This window comes from Macaca nemestrina, chromosome 17, assembly GCF_043159975.1.
Source record: "Macaca nemestrina isolate mMacNem1 chromosome 17, mMacNem.hap1, whole genome shotgun sequence".
In the NCBI taxonomy this organism is placed as follows: Eukaryota; Metazoa; Chordata; class Mammalia; order Primates; family Cercopithecidae; genus Macaca; species Macaca nemestrina.
This window is the reverse complement of record NC_092141.1, coordinates 9,977,046-9,999,548: the sequence shown is the minus strand read 5'-3', so window position 1 is coordinate 9,999,548 and position 22,503 is coordinate 9,977,046. Positions and strand designations below refer to the sequence as shown.

The 22,503-nt window shown below is 48.3% G+C and overlaps 1 protein-coding gene across 2 annotated transcripts; it reads left to right on the top strand.

Annotated features, from left to right (window-relative positions):
* Nucleotides 1-1,887: 1,887 nt before the first annotated feature.
* LOC105473579 (dehydrogenase/reductase 7C) lies at nt 1,888-21,816 on the top strand. 2 transcript variants are annotated; one of them, XM_011727409.2, is made up of 7 exons: nt 1,888-2,007; nt 2,182-2,341; nt 11,315-11,427; nt 12,883-13,093; nt 15,649-15,741; nt 20,026-20,181; nt 21,554-21,816. In XM_011727409.2, the coding sequence occupies exons 2-7, from the start codon at nt 2,188-2,190 to the stop codon at nt 21,760-21,762; spliced, it is 936 nt and encodes a 311-aa protein (XP_011725711.1). In that variant the 5' UTR covers nt 1,888-2,007; nt 2,182-2,187; the 3' UTR covers nt 21,763-21,816. The 2 variants fall into 2 exon arrangements, with proteins under 2 accessions (XP_011725711.1, XP_011725710.1); XM_011727408.2 differs by having other exon boundaries at nt 12,880-13,093.
* The last annotated feature ends 687 nt before the right edge of the window (nt 21,817-22,503 follow it).

The following is a 22,503-nucleotide window of genomic DNA, read 5'->3' as shown; positions in this document are numbered from 1 at the left end:
AAGAAAGAAAGAAAAAGAGAGAGAGAGGAAGACAGGAAGAGAGAAAGAAAGAAAGAAAGAAAGAAAGAAAGAAAGAAAGAAAGAAAGAAAGAAAGAAAGAAAGAAAGAAAGAAAGAAAGAGAAAGAGAAAGAAATTTAAAAACAAGAGCATTTGGGAGGACAGGTAAATAGGAAGAATGCCAGGATCCATCTGTTTCTAATGTTCTCTCTCTGACTATTTTGTTTTTTCTTTTCAATTACGAAATATTTCAATATATAGAAAACTATTTAATATAAGGAAATTATGACAGAAGTAAATACTGTCATAGCTGCCACAGATCTCTCTTTTTAAAAAGAAAAGAGACCAGGTGTAGTGGCTTATGCCTGTAATCCCAGCACTTTGGGAGGCCGAGGTGGGCAGATCACAAGGTCAGGAGATCAAGATCATCCTGGCCAATATGACGAAACCCCATCTCTACTAAAATACTAAAATTAGCCAGGTGTGGTGGTGGGCACCTATAGTCCCAGGTATTCGGGAGGCTGAGGCAGGGGAATCACTTGAACCCAGGAAGTGGAGGTTGCAGTGAGCCGAGATCGTGCCACTGCACCTCAGCCTGGTGACAGAACAAGACTCCATCTCAAAAAAAAAAGAAAGAAAAACTTTAGACAAGAGTTTGAGCAAAGAAAATGCACATACAGGCAAAACTGTATATAGGCTTTTAAAAGTTAGGAAGTAGCTACCCTCAGGGCTGGAGAGACACATGGTGGGGCATGTCGGCAATGTTCTGTTTCTTGATCTGTGTGCTGGTCACGTGAATATGTTCAGTCTATGAAGATTCACCAAGCTCTACATTTACGCGTGTGTTTCTAATATGTATATTAAATGTCAATAAAATGCTGGGACTTTTTAAATTTTCCTGGTTATTTCTAATTTCCAAGAAAGAAATAGTCTTCCTTACCCCCCTGCACACACACACACACACGCACACACACACACGCACACACATGCACACACACGTGTACACACACGCGCGCACACACATGCACACACACACATGCACACATGCACACACATGCACACACATGCACACGCGTGCGCGGGCACACACACATGCACACACACACGTACACACACACACACATGCACACACACACACATGCACACACACACACACGCGTACACACACTGCTGTTAGTCCTACTCCTGATTGGCCCAGTACTGTTTACCACACAAATTAAGACCTGATTGTGATTAGGCTTCCGGTTTGGGACGGTTCCAGTACTTGAACTGGGTTTCTGTCTCTCCAGTTCTAATCCTACTGAGTTTCCTTATGTAATGAAAATATTTCACATTTGGGATAAATTCTTCATATCCTTAAAGATAACAATAGTTACCTTCCTATGGCCCGGGATCTACGCTAGGCTAACCCTATTCGATATGGTGTGTCCTCCCAGTGGTCCCGCCCGTTTTACAGACAAGGAAGCTAAGGCTCAGAGAGGTGAGAAACACCCCCAAAAGTGTGCTCTTTCTGATATTCCCTGTCACACCTCCAAGTGGTTCTTTCTGCAAAAGGCTTCATTCTCTTTAGCAGTTCTCTATGCTTTTCATCTCCAACTAGAAAGTGAAGGCCAGATGGTCTTCTGCCATATCCATCCAAACTACCTGATTACGAGGGTTACCGGAAGTGAGGGCAAGGAGGTTTGTGCTGAAAATCCCGGGTTTGGATCCCTCGTGCTCAGCCCCAAACCGCAGAGGAAACCTCTAATAGTCAGGCAAGCCAGGAGAGCTTTGGCAGGAGCCCTGAAATCAGACCCGGCCAGCATGTGTTCCTGAATATCAGAATAGACACTATATTTACCCTGACAGCCTTTTAGTGCAACTGAAAGCTATAAATAACCATTAGGGCCCAAGCAAGTGGCCTTAACACATGGATTTTCTTCCAAAAATGCGGACCCATTTTAATTAAGTTTGTCATTAACCTTTGGGGAGGGCAGGGCCCCTGGATTCGGTTTGCTTTCGGAGACACTGTGAGTAAATTTCCTATTTGTTGAACATTTGGGGATTAGCACGCCCACTGGGTGTTCCGCTCGGAGGCTTGCACGGAGCTGAGCTCCCTGCAGCCTTGGGCCTCCCCCTGCCCTGGGTGCCCTGATCAGCATCTCTTTGCAAAACCAATCCCCTCTTACTCCGTTGTCCCCCAGAACAAGATGGGAGTCATGGCTATGCTGCTGCTGCCCCTGCTGCTGCTGGGAATCAGCGGCCTCCTCTTCATCTATCAAGAGGTGTCCAGGCTGTGGTCAAAGTCAGCTGTGCAGAACAAAGTGGTGGTGATCACCGATGCCATCTCAGGACTGGGCAAGGGTAAGCTGGCTTTGCTCCCACCTGTGCCCAGTTCTGCCCGCAGGGACTGGCAGGGTGGCAGGGTGGCGTGTGGGCAAGCCTGCTAGGTGGGAGGGGATCCATTCTGTGTTACCTCCCAGCTTCTGTCATTCACCAGCAAGTTTCCCATCTTTTGGAGGCTGCAGATTCCTGAAAAATGAGGGCGGTGGAATATCTAGGATTGCAAACTCACAGCCTAAGGGCTAAAATGGGTCTGCAGATGTGATTTGTTTTGGCCTCATGAGGTTTCCAGAAATTTTGAAAACGCAAAGCCTTGAGCTGGGGCAGCGTACTGGTTGTGAGCCCAGACTCAGGAGCTGGGTTCAGTTCCCGGCTCCAGTAATGACTAGCTGGTTACTTCACTTCTCTGCCTTAAACTTCTCCTCTGTAAAGCAAGGGTACCAGGAGGCTCTACCTAACGATGCCACTGTGAGGAATAAATGAGTTCATAGATGTATAGCACTTAGAGCAGTACCTGGAGCTGCAGCGGATATCACTCAAGGGTTAGTAATGATGATCATGAACACATATAGGTAAAACATGCCCACACTAGTGGGCCACACGCCCCACCCATCCCTATTGCATCACATTTGGCCTGATTCTTTCAATCATTGCACTTTCTGGCATTGAAGGCATTTGCATTTGCAACCCCTGAATTATATAGCCTCAGAGGGACCCTTCTGCTGGTGACATCTATGACATGAGAGGCCGTAAATTGTCCTTAAGTTTGCAAAATTCTGATTCTGTCCTTCCAGACAATGGTAGTACAACTTTGTGATATAGTTAGCACAACTTTTGCTGTAGTTTTTATTATTTTTAATAGAGCACAGATCCCACACAGTCCAACATTCATTAGTAACTCAGTAAGTGTCCATTGAGTCCACTATGTCCTGAGCATTGCCCCCTGAGAGTCCCTCTGGGGGCCTGGGCACTTATCCACATGGTGCCGCCATCGTGGGAACGTTTGTAACCTCCCTGAGAATTTTCTCAGAGCCTGCTACTCATCCTCTTCGGCATCCCAGTGGGAGCCAATCCGCACGCTTTGAGGATGGCTTAGATTTCAGTGGGTGATCAACCCGGGTCCATCTTGTAAGATAAAAAACAAAGCATAAGGCAGATAGACTAAGCTCTCTCTCTAAGTGGCCCCATACACAATTCCCAGAGAGGATATCCTGCATCAAAGGGGAGCGAGGTACACAAACTCAAACTCCTTCTTCTTCAGGGGCAAGCCAGGGCACACACGTCTGTCTATCAGACCAGACACAAGACAACAGGGAGTGTGCTGCCCTAGAGAGCTGGAAAAGAGATGCCCACCTAAAGCCATTCAGAACAGAAGGTTTTGGGGAAAATTTGCTCTCCAAATGGTGCATCTTTGTCTGGCATTGCACCAAGCTGCTAATACGTGATTCCCTGATACAGCCTCTACCTGGAGCCTTTCCTGACACCTTTAATTGCTCCTTCCTCTTGAATGATCCTTGTGGGACCAGTTTCTTAACTGGCCCCTTGCAAGTGCATACCGCATTAGTGTATTTCTCATGCTGTATCTGTGTGTTTCTCTGTGAGTCCACTAGATACAGGCTTCCCGGTGCTGGAGCCTGTGTTTTGTTCATCCAGCAGCCTCAGCACCTAGCTCAATGCTTGGTTGACATACTCAGAAAATGTGTATTTAATGAATAACTTCTAAAAGTGACAGGTGATCAGGGAAGGCCCTCGTTTGGATAAGTGTGTTCTTGCAAATTTGTTTTATTGTTTTCCGGTTTGATCCCAACATGGTTGGAGAACATGCTCTGCATGATTTCAATTCTCTGAAATTTGCTGAGGTTTGTCTTATGATCTATCTCTGTATGGGTTCCGCGAGTGCTTGGAAAGAATGTGCGTTCTGCCATTGTCCTATACATGTGGATTCAATCCTGTTGGTCGGCGAGGCTGCTCAGTTCTTCTGTAGCCTTGCTAGTTTTGTGTCTTATTAGGTAGAAACACAGTTTTATTGATCGTTGAGAGATGTGTATTTGTTTTAATCATCTCATTCATTTTTAAAACACCTCATTCAGTTGTAGTCACACATGACACAAACCACGTACCCAGGAAATGCATCTTATGAGGGAAACAGCCTTTGCAGAACCTCAGGGCCTAGCTTGTCGTGTCTACTGTCACTGTTCTTTTTTTTTACTATATCTCATTGACCCACCCTGGAAAGAAATGCAAAGAAGAAAAAAATACATTTCCAGTACTTAGCAGTAACTTGAGATGCTGGACGTGTGTGACCTTAAATAAACGCCTAGTTCCCCACGCTGCTGACGACAGTGATTCCAGGCTCCAACTGCTGCGTGTCTCAAGTCCAGGGCGCGGAGAGGATGATGCAGGCTTTGCACAGCCACTGCACACCCTGCTGCCATGGAACCTGCATGAACCCCATGGGTGGCACCGGGAGCAGCAGGGAGTGCCACGCCAAGTTGTTTACTAGGGAAATCAAACAGACAGACAAAGGTCAGGGCATCTAGTCCTCGCTCCAAACCTCCAGGATTCGGCCAAGCCAGGAATCCTGTCACCTTGTACCCACTGTGTCTGCAACAAGAGTGTTGATCAAGGCCAGGCTCAGTGGCTCACACTTGTAATCCCAGCACTTTGGGAGGCCAAGGCAGGTGGATCACTTGAGGTCAGGCGTTCGAGACCAGCCTGGCCAACATGGTGAAACCGCGTCTCTACTGAAAATACAAAAATTAGCTGGGCATGGTGGCTGTCACCTGTAATCCCAGCTACTTGGAAGGCTGAGGCAGGAGGATTGCTTGAACTCAAAAGACGGAGATTGCAGTGAGCTGAGACCATGCCACTGCACTCTAGCCTGGGTGGCAGAGTGAGACTCCATCTCAAAAATAAATTTATTTATTTTAATTAACTAATTTAATTAATAATTGATTTAATTAATTTAATTAATAATCAATTTATTTTTAATTAATTTGAAAAAAGAATGACTTTCAGAATACCCAACCCCTGCACCTGAGCTGCTTCAGAGGGTACAGCTGAACGTCAGCCCTGCCTGTGTGCTGTCACCTCAAAGGCACAGTTTCTCTCCTTTCAACATTTCTGAAATCGGACTGATTGTCTTTCAATCCATAGCATCTTACAATCCCCATAGGCCACCCTTTAAAATGTCGCTGTGGCTCATGCCTGTAATCCCAGCACTTTGGGGAGGCTGAGGTAGCTGAATCACTTGAACTCAGGAGTTCGAGACCAGCCTGGGCAACATAGTAAGACCCCCCCCCCATATCTACAGAAAACGTAAAACTTAGCCGGGTGTGGTGACATGCGCCTGCATTCTCAGCTACTCAGGAGGCTGAGGTGGGAGGATCGTTGGAACCCGGGAGGTGGAGGTTGCAATGAGCTGAAATCACACCACAGCACTCCAGTCTGGGCGACAGAGTGAGACCCTGTCCCAAAAAAAATTAAAATTAAAATTAAAAGTCATGTATTATCTCTGAAATCAGGCAACAGCTCATCATCGATGGCATCTTAGATTGATGAAATACAGAAAGAAGGGCTCAATTTATGTTTATTGAATCAAAAAGAAAAAGCCGGGTACCAAAGTGCTAGATACATGCTGAGCTGATAAAAGAATAGAAATAAGGACACTCGGGTATACCAAAGACCTGGTTTCAGCAGAAATGACTTCTTTGGGAGCAGTGCCTCTAGGCTTGGCTGCAGCAGCACTGAGGCACTGAGCATGCCGCTGGGCTCCCGCCTCCCAGGCACACCTGGGCAACGCAAGGTGTTAGCGGAGAAGGGAAATGGCGTGATGGGGAAGAATGCTCCCAGCTGTCTGTTCTAACAAGGCCAACGCCAGAGATTTGATCTGGCTCCTGCTCGCAGGCCCCTCACCTACTCCAGTGCCCTGCTGCAAATAATGCTCTGGGGTCAGGCGTGGTGGCTCAGGCCTGTAATCCCAGCGCTTTGGGAGACCGAAGCAGGCAGATGACCTAAGGTCGGAGTTCGAGACCACCCTGGCCAACATGGGGAAACCCTGTCTCTACTAAAAATACAAAAATTAGCCAGACGTAGGGGCAGGCACCTGCAATCCCAGCTACTCGGGAGGCTGAGGCGGGAGAATCACTTGGACCCGGGAGGCAGAGGTTGCAGTGAGCCAAGATTGCGCCCCTGCACTCCAGCCTGGGCAACAAGAATGAAACTCCATCTCAAAAAAAAAAAAAGCTCATCATCACAAGAGGGAGGGAGCGAGGAGTGAAAATGCACCCTCACCCTCAAGGTGTCCCTTTCTCAGCAGTGGGCACTGGCCAAGAGGAGCCTAGTGTGGAAAATGCGTTACTCACCACCTGGATGTCAGACTCCTGTGGGGGTCACATCCTGGCTTCCCTGCTGGCCAGACTCCAGGTGATTCATTTCAACCCATTGAACCTCACTCCTCTCATTTGTAAAATCCAACCTTCATTCTGCTCCAGAATGACAGCTGAAATGCGGAAAGGCTAGACTCTGCTGCCCACGGAAGTTTCTTTTAGTGAATTCTGTTATAAAAGCCATATGTATTTAAAAGAATTTTTTTAAGTAAAAAGAACACAAGATACACCTAGAACCCCACATGCTTGGGGACACCCTGTGTGAATGCATCCTTCCTTTCCTTTCAGGGGGATGCTTATGTGAGTAACCCGTCATGAGCAAGCATAAATCAAGGGTGTCGTGAGACAGTCCACCTGAAATGTATTCAGAGGGAAGCGTCCTTCCTCTGCAGCTTGAGGGAAAAAAAATCAGGTTGTTCCCGCCTTTTCTGATTACTTTTTTTTTTTTTTTTTGAGACGGAGTTTTGCTATTGCTCTTGTTGCCCAGGTTGGAGTGCAATGGCGCGATCTCGGCTCACTGCAACCTCTGCCTCCCGGGTTCCAGCGATTCTCCTGCCTCAGCCTCCCGAGTAGTTGGGATTACAGGCACATACTACCATGCCTGGCTAATATTTTTTTGTATTTTTAGTAAAAAGGGGTTTCACCATGTTAGCCAGGCTGGTCTCAAACTCCTGACCTCAGGTAATCCACCCGCCTTGGCCTCCCAAAGTACTGGGATTACAGGTGTGAGCCACCGCACCCGGCCTCTGATTACTACTAGATTATGCAAAATCCTTTGGTCATGGTGGGTCCCGAAAGAGAGCATTGATTCGGGAATTGGGATGCCCAGTTTAACACCTGATAACATGGCCATTTTCATTGAATTCGAACTTTCTTTCCTCCTCTCTGCTCCTCCCCACAGCTAGTGCAAGTTGGAGGGAAGCTTCTTGCTGTTTCTTAGGCTTCTAGGGCCTCAGGGACTGGAAGGAGGCAAGACAGGAAAGCAAGAAAAACCCTCACCCGACTGACAGCGCTATAAGATGGCTTCAAGGTCCATCGGCCTGGTCCCTGTTTAAAACTGGGTCTGAATCTTTCTCTTGTGGGCACTTTTATGCGCCTTTCAGAGGCCTCCCTAGGATTATTCATTTCTGTGAAATGGGAGATGTGGGTTTTTTCTCCACTCGCTTAATCCTTCCTCACCCGCTGGTTCCCGGGCAGTCTACTCCCCACCAACCCTGTCCTCTGGAGTTCCACTGACCTTCCGAGAGGTCCTCTTGGGCTGACTTCAGATGAGCTCTCAACCAACTCATGACCTACCCTGGCCATTGATGGCTGTGACTTCCTTGGCTCCGCAGGCCACCCCCGATGGAGAGGTCCTGGCTTTCCTTTCCTCTGCCCTCAGGGCATTGGCTGGGCCCAGGATCTTGCCCATAAGACAGGAAGCTGGGCTCCTGGCAGCAGGGAACCGTCCCATGTTTTAGTTTGCATTTAGGTATTACTGATATTCACTCATCTTCTGTATCTTGATACATTTTTTGTGAATTGCTTACTCATCTCCTTAACCAATTTCTTTATTAGCATCTTTATCTTTTTTCTAATTGATTTGTAAGAGTTTTTTCATATATCAAATTAACCCTTTTCTGACATATAGATTATAAACACTTTTTCTAAATTTGTCTTGTCCTTTATTTGTGGGTGTTTTTCTTTCTTTTTTTTTTCTGTAAGAAGGTTTTTGTTTTGTTTTGTTTTGTTTTTCTGTTTTTCTGGGGTTTTTTTGTTTGTTTTTGTTTGTTTTTTGTCTCTACTGGCTGGAGTGCAGTGGTGCAATCTCAGCTCACTGCAAGCTCCACCTCCCGGGTTCACGCCACTCTCCTGCCTCAGCCTCCCAAGTAGCTGGGACGACAGGCACCCGCCACCACGCCCAGCTAATTTTTTGTATTTTTAGTAGAGACGGGGTCTCACCATGTTAGCCAGGATGGTCTCGATCTCTTGACCTCATGATCCACCTGCCTCGGCCTCCCAAAGGGCTGGGATTAGAGGCATGAGCCACCACGCCCAGTCAAGAAGGTTTTTTAAAAAGGGTACAATCCATAAATCATTTCTGTTAGGATTTTTTTTCCTTCAATGGATGCTCAGGAGCCCTCCCCAATGAAAGGTATATATTCATCTCTACCTTCTTCTAGTTCTGTTTTGGTTCTGTTTTTATATTTCACTATTTAGTGTATTTTGGTGTAATGCATCCAGCTTTTTTTCCCTCCCAAATAGGGATTCAAATACCACCCCCTTTTTTTTAAACAGAGTCTCTCTCTGTTGCCCAGGCTGGAGTGCAGTGGCGTGATCTCAGTTCACTGCAGCCTCCATCTGCTGAGTTCAAGAGATTCTCTTGCCTCAGCCACCCAAGTAGCTGGGATTAAATTTTTGAATTTTTAGTAGAGACGAGATTTCGCCATGTTGGCCAGGCTGGTCTCAAACTCCTGACCTCAAGTGATCTGCCCACCTCTGCCTCCCAAAGTGCTGGGATTACAGGCATGAGCCACCGCGCCCGGCCCCCACTCTTTATGTAATACGTCCTTTTCCCATTGATTCAACATGTTAACTTTATCATACACTAAATTCTCCTCAATACCTGACTCTATTTATTATCAATATTTCTATCTAGACTTGAACGGCTGACTCTTTAATTTCTGTAGTTTTACAATATATTTTAACAATTGTTTTTCGAAATGTTCTTTGCTTTCCTTCATAGAGTATTCCAATTAAAGTGTGCAAAATATGCCATATAACGTGTAGACTTTTTCTGACATTTCACAAGACCTGTTGGGATCCTGATTTACCGGATCAATTTAACTTGGAGACAGATTGACATCTTTATTGGATTTTGTCATCGAGACTCATCATGAGCTGTATAAATAAAACACCTGCATTGAGAGGAATCTTTCCTTCTCTGCAGCCCTAACAATTCAAGGTGACATTGTTAACCCAGTTACTTCTGGATTCGGGTTTCCCTCCATCAGCAGACTGAGCTCTCCCAGCACCGTCCTCCCAGCTCTCTCAGGGATTCCCGGTACACCTGTTTTCAGGCCTCATGGAGACCTCTTATCCCCACAACTCTCTGCTTGGGTCCTCTCTTGGCCTTTTCTGCCTTCACTCCTGCTCCCACCTGATTTACACTTCATAGTCCAGCACCTCAATTCCTCCATCTCTCCAATATCACAACTTCCCTACCCATCATGCCCACTTACCAAGCCCCGACCAACAGTCCTGTCCAGCCAGTCCCTTCTCTCCACCTGCAGCAGGCTCTGGGCCCTGCTGGAGAAAATCACGCAGCCCTGAGTTCACTTGGAGCCACAGCACTTGGGATACCCAGCCTCCACTGGGCACCAGGCTGCCAGGCTGTCCTTCCATGTTCCCAGCCAATCTGAGTCCACCACCTCATGGTGTAAATGAGACAATAATAGGTTCTTCCCTGGAGTCGGTGCTGTTGGTGCCTCTTGCAGATCCCCGTACTCGGTCAGCTCATCCATTTCCCAGGCACTGTAAACGCTGGCTGCAAATGGCGTGCAGATTGCAAATGGCATGCAGATTGCAAATGGCGTGCAGATTGCAAATGGCGTGCAGGTACCTCCTTTCCCAAAGACTTGTCTTCTGCCAGTGGACGCTGCCCTGCCTAGGAGTTACACAGCTTATGCACGCACCCCCAGAGAGGGCAGCCCACATCAGTGACTGACACTGGTGTGCAAAGGCTGATCTTCTTGCCTCCAGCTGTGCAATAGAGTTTAGACTCCAGAGTCTTCCTTGGATCAAGCCAAAGCTAGACTTTCTTGAGACCACATCCTCTCCTGGCCCCTACTCCATGACCTCACTCCCCTGTCTCTGAAGAGCAGGCCCTCAGTAAATCCTGGCCACCTGAATCCTTGACTCAGAGTCTGCTTCCTGAGAACCCAACCTAAAGATACTATCTCATAAGGTTATTGTGAGTATTAAATGAACTAGAGAGATATGTACATATCTTCCTACAGCAAGGAAACTCTCCAAATCTGTGAACTTCTATTGCTTTTAAGTACCGTTAGTATTGCTACACAAGAATTCTGTTTGTCTACCAGCTAACACTCAGTTGAGAAAGTGCTACATTGGGTGAGTAGGGAATCAGTCCAGAGGAAAATTAATTAGACAGAAAGTAGGTTTACTTTTAAATACAAAGAATCCTGGTATTATCCCCAGAGAAAATGTGGAGGAAACTGGTGATGTTTGATTTGAAAAAACATGGTGATGTGTCTCCATTATCTTCAGATTGAGCTATCTCTAGGGCTGCGGTCCTGGGGGGCCAGGTCGGCGGGTTCATCTTTCTGTTCAGTGTAAGGAAGAATTTCCAACAATCAGAACTTTCTAACAAAGGAGGCGTGGTCTCACTCCACCATGAGCTCCCTTTCACGGAAGCAACTAAGTGGAGGCTGGAAATGACAAAAATTCCAGCCCGGGGAGGGAGTTGAATGAAGTGACCCCTACAGGACCTCGTGGTGCTAAGACTTCTGAGTTTTTTGAATTCATGGGTTCCCAAGAGAAGGGGTTCACTGTCAGCGGCTCCACCCACACAGTGTGTCCTGCCCCGTTTCCTTCTTCCCCACAGAGTGTGCTCGGGTGTTCCACACGGGTGGGGCAAGGCTGGTGCTATGTGGAAAGAACTGGGAGAGGCTGGAGAACCTATACGACGCCTTGATCAGCGTGGCTGACCCCGGCAAGGTAAGGTCTTCCAGCAGTCGGCGTGGGTAACTCCTGGGCACTCCCAGCCTCCACTGATCATTCAGGACCAGCTCTTGGACCAAGTGGAGGAAACTTGGTGATTGCTTTGGGGAATGTGAGGTAATGAACTCAATGACCTTGGCATAGGGTCATGTTTGCCATTCATAAGAGGTTGACTTGTTTTGACTACCCACCATGACAAAATCGTGTTCTGTAGCCACAGCCCCTTGCCCTGACCCTATATAACTCAAACTCAAGAAGGATCCAGAAGACAGAGGATGTTACAGGTATGGGCTGTGATTACAAACACAGCCATTTTTTTTTAAATACCTTAACTGACATCTCCATCAAAGAAACCAGATAAATGAGATCCCTTCCCAAGAAGTCTCCCAGAAAGTGAACACTTCTTTCAATGAGGCCGCAGTTTCCAAAGGTTTTTCTGGAGCATTGGTCAAAGAGCTCCCTTCAGGATACTGTTTTTCGAATCTTTACCTTTGAGGTTGCATTTGGTGGTTGGGAACAGCTCAAAGTAATTCAGGGGTAAGTCTGATATTTGAGGAGATGAATCAAACAGGACAACACAGAATGCCCCAAAGTGTGTTTCTAGGGATGTGATGAGGCACTGGGTAAAAGCGAGGGTTTGTGGTCAGTTGTGTGAGAAACACTGAGTTAAGCTAAGCTTGTCCAGTTTCTTCACTGCAGGACTTTTCAGAGCCTTTAATATGCCAATGTGCACTGTGTATCTCCAAGAAGAACTTGGAGAACAGTCTGTGTTTCCCAAGCAATTTTGACCACAGAACCCTCTCTTCAAGGGCATATCTCAGGACTAGTCTTTGTCAAACACTGGGATTGCATTTACCACTCAGTGTCATCAATTTTCCCATCTGTCCACCCTCCTACACATCCCTGGATCAATAGAGTCAATGCAGCAAGTGTCTGGCTAAACACAATGCCTGGCACTTAGTAAGCAGATGTTTCAAAAATATTGTGTTGAGTGTATGATTTTAGTTTTCTAAAATGTGGCTATGAAGTCCTGTGATGGATTTATTTATTTATTTATTTTGCAACTTGCAAGCCAGGTTGAAAAGCAATTTCCACAAAGGAGCTCAGAACTGTTAAAAGTAATGATGTCACCCCTGGAATCATTGCCAACCTGCAAAGGGACTGCTGCGAAAGGCGATATTCGTTTATCAGTTCTGGAACCTTGGCCAAGAGTTTAGACTTATTGCTGCATATTCACGTCAAGATTTGTTGTTTTTGCCCTGGTCCCCAAGAATGAATTCTCTGGCAATATCCTCCATCCCAGAATCATTTCTGCTTCTTCGTCTTTTTTTTTTTTTTCAGTCATTTCATGATCTTTGAATTTCAAAATGGGTGGCTTTTAGATCGAGGGCTCCCAAGGTCTGCAAGAGGGAGGAGATCCCACATACCCTGACTCTGTCATTGGTTCAGCAGACATTCACTCCAAAGCTGGTCCTGTTGGACCTCTCAGACATCAGCTGCGTCCCAGATGTGGCAAAAGAAGTCCTGGATTGCTATGGCTGTGTAGACATCCTCATCAACAATGCCAGCATGAAGGTGAAGGGGCCTGCCCATAAGATTTCTCTGGAGCTCGACAAAAAGATCATGGATGCCAATTACTTTGGCCCCATCACATTGACAAAAGGTCTCGTAAGTTTGACTTTCCAATGGGTATCTGGGCCACCAGATTCCACAGAGGGCTCTGTTAAATAGCCAGACAGTCATCCTATTCTGTATGGAATTCTCCAGTCCCCTTAGAAAATTCCCTACCTATTGGGTGAAAGCTTTCAGCATTCCCATTTTCAATGTTTATGTAGGAAAAGGAACCCAGGAAGTATCTGATTGGCATATTTCAACCACCCTCTCTGTGAAACCCCTCTCCCCACCCAAGCTTTGCCCTTTTACTTCTCTTTCCTTATGTCCCTGGCTTCCCTCCAATTCGACGTCTCTGAACAATTGTCTCATCCTCCAACAATTGTCTCAACAACTGTGTACATTCTGCTGTATCAACCTTACGGTTGATCTGCTTCTAACCATGACAGTTGGTCAAATGTAAAGATTCTGTCCTCAGAAATGAAGAAGAAAAAGGACTTATTACCAAATTACAAGAGACCCAGTATTCTGTCAATCCCTCCACAGAAACAGGGAAGGCAGGAGGCTGTCTCCCTTTAATGAATAAGACGGTGATTCCTATGTGAGCCTGTCTGAAGGGCCTAGGAGACACCCAGGTGCAGATTTCTCACCACTAAGTTCAAACGCTGGTCCGAAGCCTGGGAAATGGGGCTGGAAATGACCACAGAGTAGAATGAAAAGTTGACAGATCATGAGGTCAGAAGTTCGAGACCAGCCTGGCCAACATGGTGAAACCCCGTCTCTACTAAAAATACAAAAATTAGCCAGGCATCATGGTGGGAACCTGTAATCCCAGCTACTCAGGAGGCTGAGGCAGGAGGGTCATTTGAACCCAGGAGGCTGAGGTTGCAGTGAGCCGAGATCACGCCATTGCACTCCAGCGTGGGTGACGGGCTGAGACTCCGTCTAAAAGAAAGAAAAGTTGAAGCCCCTGCTCTCCAAAAAAATAAAAGTTTATCAAAGCAGAAGCTCAGGGGGAATGTAATGTGGAGAACGTCTCCATTTAGGGAGTGGGGTGTCCTGGCAAGGTCTAAGATCTAGCATGATCTTGCAATTACCGTCTCTACAACCAGCTCCCATGCTGGACACCTCTAACAATCGGATTCCGAGTGCTAAGACAGATGAAGAGAAAGAAGCATTTGGGGCAGAAAGATGACTTTCCAGAGCTTCTAGAATGGTGTCCCAGAGAGAACAGTTTCCTCCAGTCCAGTCCCTGTGGGCACAGCAAACAGGCCAGCACAAGTGTGTCATCTATCAACCTTTAACAGAGACTGTTCACTGGCATCAAAGCAATGAACGAAGAAAGTGGAGTGGAAAAGGGCCAGACCTGGTTTCTCTTCCTGGTTAGCCCTCACTAAGGACCCTGGGTCTAGTCCCTAGCTCTGGACCTCAGTTTATCCATCTTTTTAATTTTTTTTCTTTTCTTATTTTTTTTTTTTTTTTTTTTCGAGACGGAGTCTCGCTCTGTTTCCTAGGCTGGAATGCAGTGGCATGATCTCAGCTCACTGCAACCTCCACCTCCCGGGTCCACCTCCCGGGTTCAAGTGATTCTCCTGCCTCAGCCTCCTGAGTAGCTGGGACTACAGGCACCCGCCACCACGCCCAGCTGATTTTTTGTATTCTTTTAATAGAGACAGGGTTTCACCGTGTTAGCCAGGATGGTCTCCATCTCCTGACCTCGTGATCCACCCGCCTCGGCCTCCCAAAGTGCTGAGATTACAGGCGTGAGCCACTGCGCCCGGCCCAGTTTGTCCATCTTTAACATGGAGGTGCTGGGTTTCACAGATCATTCTGAAAGTTGACTCTTTGAGTATTGTCTTTTCACTTTTTGCCATATCCCCATTCCGCCTGTACTATTATTAATTTAATACCTTTCTCTGAATTTTCTCATTTTTAAACTAAATTCACTTTAGGAGGAAATCTGTATAAAACCAACACAAATTTAAAACCTCTTTCATTCTCAATAAATAAAGGGCAACCTGAAAATTAAACAAAGTAAGTTCTCCCAAGGTAGCCTGAGAACGTCAGAATCTTCCCTCTCTTTGTTAAAAGATTAGCACGTGCAAGAGAGGTGTTAAAGACGTACTAGAACCATTGTGAGACTTCCTTCTTCCTTCTGGAGGCCATAGTAGGAGAATTGAAATGGGAATGACTTTCTCACTACTGAGATCAGCGTCTGTTCTATTCTATTGGGTACCACACGCACTACCTGAGTGCAATATGCCCATGGAACAAATCTGCACGTGTTCCCTCTGCATCTAAACAAAAGTCGAGAGGAAAACACAATAAATATAAACATGCCTTTAATAAAAAGAAATCAGTGTCACTAAATGCACATTGGTGGGAAAGCACCCATTTAAAATCACCCAGCAATTCACCAGCCCACACTTCAGGAACGCTGGATAAACGATTGCAGGGTTCATTCCATCTCTGCTGCCCTGCTGCAATCTAATTACCACGGAGGGAGCGGAGCCCCATGATGGAGCGGAGCCGGGGGAGGGGTCTGCCGGCGGCTGCCTAACTCAGTCACAAAGTTTTAACCATGACTCTTTGTCCTGTGTTTTCCAGCCCTGCTTCCCAACATGATCTCCCGGAGAACAGGCCAAATAGTGTTAGTGAATAACATCCAAGGGAAGTTTGGAATCCCGTTCCGTACAGCTTGTAAGTTGCTAAGATAAAAATATGAATCTTCTGTTGTATGTCTTATGGTATAAGGCAGGAGCTGTTATGTCTAAGACTAGGCAGATGGTCACAGGGGAAAGGGTCCAAGGATGACACCATCTGCTGTGTTTTCTTTCATCCCTATGGTTCCTATTTTTTGAGCGCCTACAGCATGCAAGTGGCTATGGGAGATACTGAGATATTAAAGATAAGCTCCCTCTGTCTGCGAAGCTCCCAGTCTCCTATGTGGGCAGGACATGCACTAGGTGAACCTGACAATGCCAGGTGAAGGTCACGCTCCTGACAAAGATGCACAGTCATAGCTCCAATGCCCCTTCCTCCATAAAGATGCCCTTGAAGGTCAGGGAAGATTATCATTGGGAAAGAGAAGGATGGGTGCACATCACAAAATGGGAGGGCAATGGAGACCTGAGGAAGGAATCAGGAAAAACAGAAAGGGGCAGAATTCAGGGTGGGGGCAGCTCCAAAAATGAGTGTCCTTTCAAAAGTTCAAGGAGAAGGACTTCTAGGTGTATGTTCCTGGGATCTAGCTGGAAAAATTCTGGAGCCATTTCCACATCTGATGAGCTAGTTCTAAGAGGCGGGGAACATGCCATATACATTTCTTCATGACCCACACTACCATGTGCAAATTAGGGGCTCAGTAAATATTTGATGGGTACAAGGGTAGAAGGGAAGAAGGGAGGGAAAAAAACGAGTAGGTCCCCATATGAATTTGCTCAGGCTGCCATAACAAAATACCAAGGCTGGGGCTTACACAACAGAAATTTGTTTTTTCATTCTGGAGGCTGGAAGTCCATGATGAAAGTGTCGGCAGGGTTGGTTTTCTCTGGAACCCCTCTCCCTGGCTTACAGATAGCTGCCTTCTTGCTGTGTCCCCACACAGTCTTTCCTCTGTGCATGTGCATGTCTGTTGCCTCCTTGTATGTCCAAATTTCCTCTTCTTCTTCTTCTTCTTTTTTTTTTTTTTTTTTTTTTTTGGAGACAGAATCTCACTCTGTTGCCCAGGCTGGAGTCCAATGGCAAGATCTTGGCTCACTGCAACCTCTGCCTCCCAGGTTCAAGCGATTCTTCTGCCTCAGCCTCCTGAGTAGCTGGGACTACAGGCACCCACCACCACGCCCAGCTAATTTTTGTGTTTTTAGTAGAGACAGGGTTTTACCATATTGGCCAAGCTGGTCTCAAACTCCTGACCTCAGGTGATTCGTCTGCCTTGGCCTCTCAAAGTGCTGGGATTACAGGCGTGAGCCACCACACCCGGCCCCAAATTTCTTCTTCTTATAACAGCACCAGTCTGATTGGAGTAGGGCCCAGCCTAATGGCCTCATTTTATATTAATTACCTCTTTAAATATCTCTAAATACAGTCACATTCTGAGCACTGGGGATTGGGTTTCAGCATACAAAATTTGGGAGGATTGACAACAGAATTCAGCCCAGAACGCCCCCTCTAGTAGTGTTTTACCTTCCTTTTTCCATTTGCCTTAGCTAGTTTAAGCCTACTGTGCTGTGAGCCTGTGATGTGGGAAAACTTGATTACTCCTCCATGTAGTAACCTCAATGGGAATGGCACCAGGCAAGCAGGTGGCACCATGCCACAGCGTCACTGGGGGCCCAGGGTCATGCTAAGTCATTCCATCAACACCATCTTCTGGGTGGTCACAGCTAGGTCCCTGCTGGCAAGAAGAGGAAAGAGACTGTGGAGGATCCATGCCCAATGTCCAAAACCCCAGGCTGGCATTGGACATCCCATTGTCCCCAGGCTGGCATCACCACTGCTCACATCGTACTGGGAGAACTCAGTCACACCTAAGTGCAAGGGACACTGGGGAGTGCAGTGCACTTGGGGGCCCAGGAAGAAGGGAAGAGTGAATGGGCCACATACAGCAGTCTTTGGCACATCCCGCATTTTCCTCTCTTCCCCAGCCCACTTAGGAATCTCCCCACTGCTCCTTGTATTTTTAAACTTTCTGTTATTTTCAGCAGCTGGGTGACTTTTCACCTTCCTTGCTTCCTGCCTTCATTCATTCAACAAGGTGTTTCAATGCCTAAAGCCAGGTGATGGGGACACAGAGACAACATAACATAGCGAGGCATGGGCATGACAATGGGCCCTTTGACCACTGACCCGTATTGGACAAATGCACGCATTTCCTGGGAATATTTGCAAAACACAGCATTGGGGACTCAGAATTCTCTCAAGGCTGTCTCCACCCCCATCAGCCACGGTCTGGCTTCTCTGCACTGAGGAATTGAGGGGCACAGAGTTTCCCACGTAAATGTCATAACTGAAGCGATGCCACCCTGGACTGGCCCCAAATTCTCTTCTTCCTCTGAATCTGGCTTTGGACAGACACAAGGGGCTGGCGTGGGAGTGACCTGGGGTCTGCTGACTCAGAGGTTTCTTTCTTTTGACCAAAGGAACGCAATGTCCCTGAGCACCTCAGCACAGTTCCCTTACCATCCACTCAGGCAAGGAGATGGGGGCTCTCAGGCTCAGAACCTGGCACACAGACTCGAAAGGGGATGCAGCCTGCCATGTGTCCCTCCCGCTGCAGGCACCCACCCTTTTCCTGCATCAACCATGCCACATGGGGCCGGGCACAGTGGCTCACACCTGTAATCCCAGCACTTTGGGAGGCCGAGGCGGGTGGATCACTTGAGGTCAGGAGTTTGAGACCAGCCTGGCCAACATGGTGAAACCCATCTCTACTAAAAATACAAAAATTAGCCAGGTGTGGTGGTGGGCACCTGTAATCCCAGTTACTCGGGAGGCTGAGGCAGGAGAATTGCTTGAGCCCGGGAGGCAGAGGTTGCAGTGAGCTGAGATCGAGCCACTGTACTCCAGCCTGGGCAATAGAGCAAGACTCCCTCTCAAAACAAAACAAAATAAAACAAAACAAAAAACACCACGTGGAAAGTCACCTGTCCATGTATCTGCCCCACTGATGAACTGAGTACTCCGTGATGCCAGAGCTGACTCTGTCCACCTCTGGGTCCCCAGCTCCTCACCCACCAGAGCCGGGGCTTCACTGTTGAATACTGAAGGAATCAAGGCATGGTGGATGAATGAAAAACAAGCTGGTAGACCTTTTTTTCTTAACACTTGCATTGGCGGGTGTAATTCACATACCACACTATGCAGCCATTTAAAGCGCATGGTTCTGCAGGGCACGGTGGCTCACGCCTGTAATCCCAGCACTTTGGGAGGCCAAGACAGGCAGATCACCTGAGGTCAGCAGTTCGAGACCAGTCTGGCCAACATGGTGAAATCCCATCTCTACTAAAAATACAAAAATTAGCTGGGCATGGTGGTGTGTGCCTGTAAACCCAGCTACTCAGGAGGCTGAGGCAGGAGAATTGCTTGAACCTGGGAGACGGAGGTTGCAGTGAGCCGAGATCGCACCCCTGCACTCCAGCCTGGGCGACAGAGTGAGACTCCGTCTCAAAAAAAAAAAAAAAGGCCTCATTGGAGAGAACTGGAAGCTTGCTGGTCATGATGTCAGGGAGACCAGGAAAGGGTTCTGGTTGAAGGCATCTGGGCACGGTGGCAGGAACCACAGTACATCCACCTTCTGCCCCTTCCGCCTCTGACTGACATCCCTAAAATGTGAAGTTGGGGTGCATCACACCCCAGATGTGGCTCTAACTTCCCAGAGGTCTAAGCAATGTCCACTCCCTTCTTTTTGGAATTCCTGGAATGATCCTTTTTTGCCCAACCCATGGCTTCTATGATTTGAACTGAATTTGGTGAGTGGATGACTTGGATGGGCTCTCGGAGGAGAAGGGAAACAGGAAGGGAGAGGGGATATCTGTGATTCAGGCTCACTGCAGCCACCAGCTGGCCCCAGACCCTGGACAAGTTTCGTAGGCATCAGCCTTCCCAGGAAGGAAGGGGAATTCATGTTGGTGCCAGCATTCTCTATGTTTTCTCATTTGATCTTCACAGTAATTTGGCAAGGGAAATATTACTCCCATTTTAAAGATAAGAAAACTGAGTCTCAGAGACGCAAAGTGATTTGCCCAAGGTCAGGTCACACCACCAGCAAGTGGCTAAGCTCAATTCAGTTCCAGCTCTATGTCCACCACTCCCGAGGGCTCTCTGTGCTCATTTGTAAAGTGAGGGGCAGATTCTTGAGAACCCTCTCAGCTCTGAGCTTGCAGGAAATGTGTCTGTGGGCCCCCCTGCTTCCAATGCGCATGCCCACCGGGAAGCCGGGCCCGGGAGTGTCCTGCGCCCACCTCCGGATGGTTTCTCCTGCAGACGCTGCCTCCAAGCACGCAGCCCTGGGCTTCTTTGACTGCCTCCGAGCCGAAGTGGAGGAATACGACGTTGTCATCAGCACCGTGAGCCCGACTTTCGTCCGGTCGTACCACGTGTATCCAGAGCAAGGAAACTGGGAAGCCTCCATTTGGAAATGTGAGACTTCAGAGGGAAGCTGGGGCCCCTGGGAGCCTCGGGAACAGTCCGGTGTCACTGGGGGGTGAATGACCTTCAGATGGGTACTCCTGAATCATGAGTCTGGGGGTGGGAGTGGAAGAGGCTCAGCAACCCCCAACAGCAGGGCGGGGGCCGCAAACCTTTAGGCCCGAGGCACCCGGTAGACAAAATCCTCCCTGCAGCCTACGGCCCATGCGCCCGCTGAGCTCAGCCACTCGGCTTCCTCTGCCACCTCGGCAAGCAACTGCCTGTCTCTGGACCTGTTTCCCAGATGTCATGGGATTGAAGAACTTTCCTGCTCCCCCTTTCCCGTGCACAGAGTGGAGACCGAGAGTCTAAAGCCAGGCCACCTGGGCCCGGCGCAGTGGCTCACGCCTGTTAATCCCAGCCCTTTGGGAGGCTGAGGCGGGCGAGGACCACGGGGTCAGGAAATCGACACCATCCTGGCCAGCATGGTGAAACCCCGTCTCTACTAAAAATACATAACATTAGCCGGGCATGGTGGTGCATGCCTGTAGTCCCAGCTACTTGGGAGGTTGAGGCAGGAGAATCACTTGAACCCGGGAGGCGGAGCTTGCAGTGAGCCGATATCGCACCACTGCAGTCCAGCCTGGGCGACAGCGCGAGGCTCTGTCAAAAAAAAAAAAAGTCTGCACTGGAAGCCGGCCTCTGCCACATATTAGAGGGTTGGACGTGAGCAAGTCCCTTAATCACTTCGTGCCTCCCTAAGAGGTAGGTATTGCTATTGTTATTTATTAGTATTATTATTTTCATTTTAGAAAATGACGGATACTAGCAATAGCAATACCTACCTCTTAGGGTTGTTGGGAGGACTGAAGGTTCTGGAATAGCAACCAGCCCTTCTATCTATCAGTGCACCTTATTATGGCCACTACTCTAGGATACTCTAAGCGTACAGGCGCTACACCTTGCCCAAGGCTTCCACCTTGAGGAACCAAGATGATCCAAGATAGGGGGCAGACCAGGGGTTCCAGGATGTTCCTGACACACACAGCTTCACGACCGTCACAAACAGCCCCTTAATCCACCTGGCACCTTCTTAGATCCTAACCTCTTTGGCATCCCTTCCCCCACACATAACCGCCCCGCGAAATTATCAGGGCAGGACACCAGGTCCACCTTATTTAAAGACGAAGAGGCAGAAGGAAGCCCAGAGAGTGGAGTGTCTCCCGCTGGGCGCCGTGGCCCGCAGGTGACGGAGGGGGCCTGGAACCTGTGACTCCGGGGACAGCCCACGCTTCCCGCCCCCCAGCCTTTGTGCACGTGCAGGGCTCTGACCAGCCGGCTCCCCACTGAGGCCACAACCCCACCCCCAACGGGGGCCGTTCAGTCTTTTTCAGGAAGCTGACCTACGGCGTGCACCCCGTGGAGGTGGCAGAGGAGGTGATGCGCACCGTGCGGAGGAAGAAGCAAGAGGTGTTCATGGCCAACCCCATTCCCAAGGCTGCCGTGTACGTCCGCACCTTCTTCCCGGAGTTCTTTTTCGCCGTGGTGGCCTGTGGGGTGAAGGAGAAGCTCAATGTCCCGGAGGAGGGGTAACTGCAGCAGGCCAAATGGGCCACCCCTTGGAAATAAAGGTTTTTCTGGAAGGTGCTGGTGCTTCTGTCCTGTGCTCTGCACTGGGGGCCCTTGCAGCCCCACCCCTCATCTGTGTGGGGTCTCTCCTTGACAGTGAGGATGGCCTGGAGCCAGCCCAGAAGCTACTTAGCCTGGGGTTCTCCACGTTCCCAGGTCAGACTTCCAGAAGCTTCCCTGCTCTGTAGGGTGACGACTCAGCAGGAAACAGGAGCTGTAATGCCTCTAACCCCCACATACACACACTCACATTGTATGCCTATGTGCTCAGGAACTCAGTCTGAAAACCACCTCCAATGTATACAAGGCTGACCTGGCCACTTCACCTCCACCCACGAGAGCAGGACTGGACGACCCTTTAGAACAGTGCTGCAAGGATGGAAATATTCTATAATCTGCGTTGTCCAACATGGCAGCACTGGCCACATGTGGCTGCTGGGCACTCGAAACGTGGCCCTCTGTGTCTGAGACACTGAATTTGTAATGCTATTTAATTATAATTAATTTAAACTTGAATAGCCACGTGTGGCTAGCAGCTCTAGAGTTAGGGGTGTGTGAGAATCAGCCCCTTCCAGACTGATTTCATTGGCCTCAGACCCCTCCCAACCCCATCCCCAGCTCTCCCCTGCACCCCCGCCCCCACCATCCCCACCCACGCAGCTAAGCTGGAATTTTAGCTTCCACATTGCTTCTAACAAATGCGGA

Bases quoted from the DNA above. Each gene is read 5' to 3' on its own strand.
- LOC105473579 (XM_011727408.2), top strand. From the start codon at position 2,188: ATGGGAGTCATGGCTATGCTGCTGCTGCCCCTGCTGCTGCTGGGAATC. The intron at 11,428-12,879 runs GTAAGGTCTTCC...TCATTGGTTCAG, and splicing joins GCGTGGCTGACCCCGGCAAG to CAGACATTCACTCCAAAGCT. The intron at 20,182-21,553 runs GTGAGACTTCAG...GGGGCCGTTCAG, and splicing joins GGAAGCCTCCATTTGGAAAT to TCTTTTTCAGGAAGCTGACC.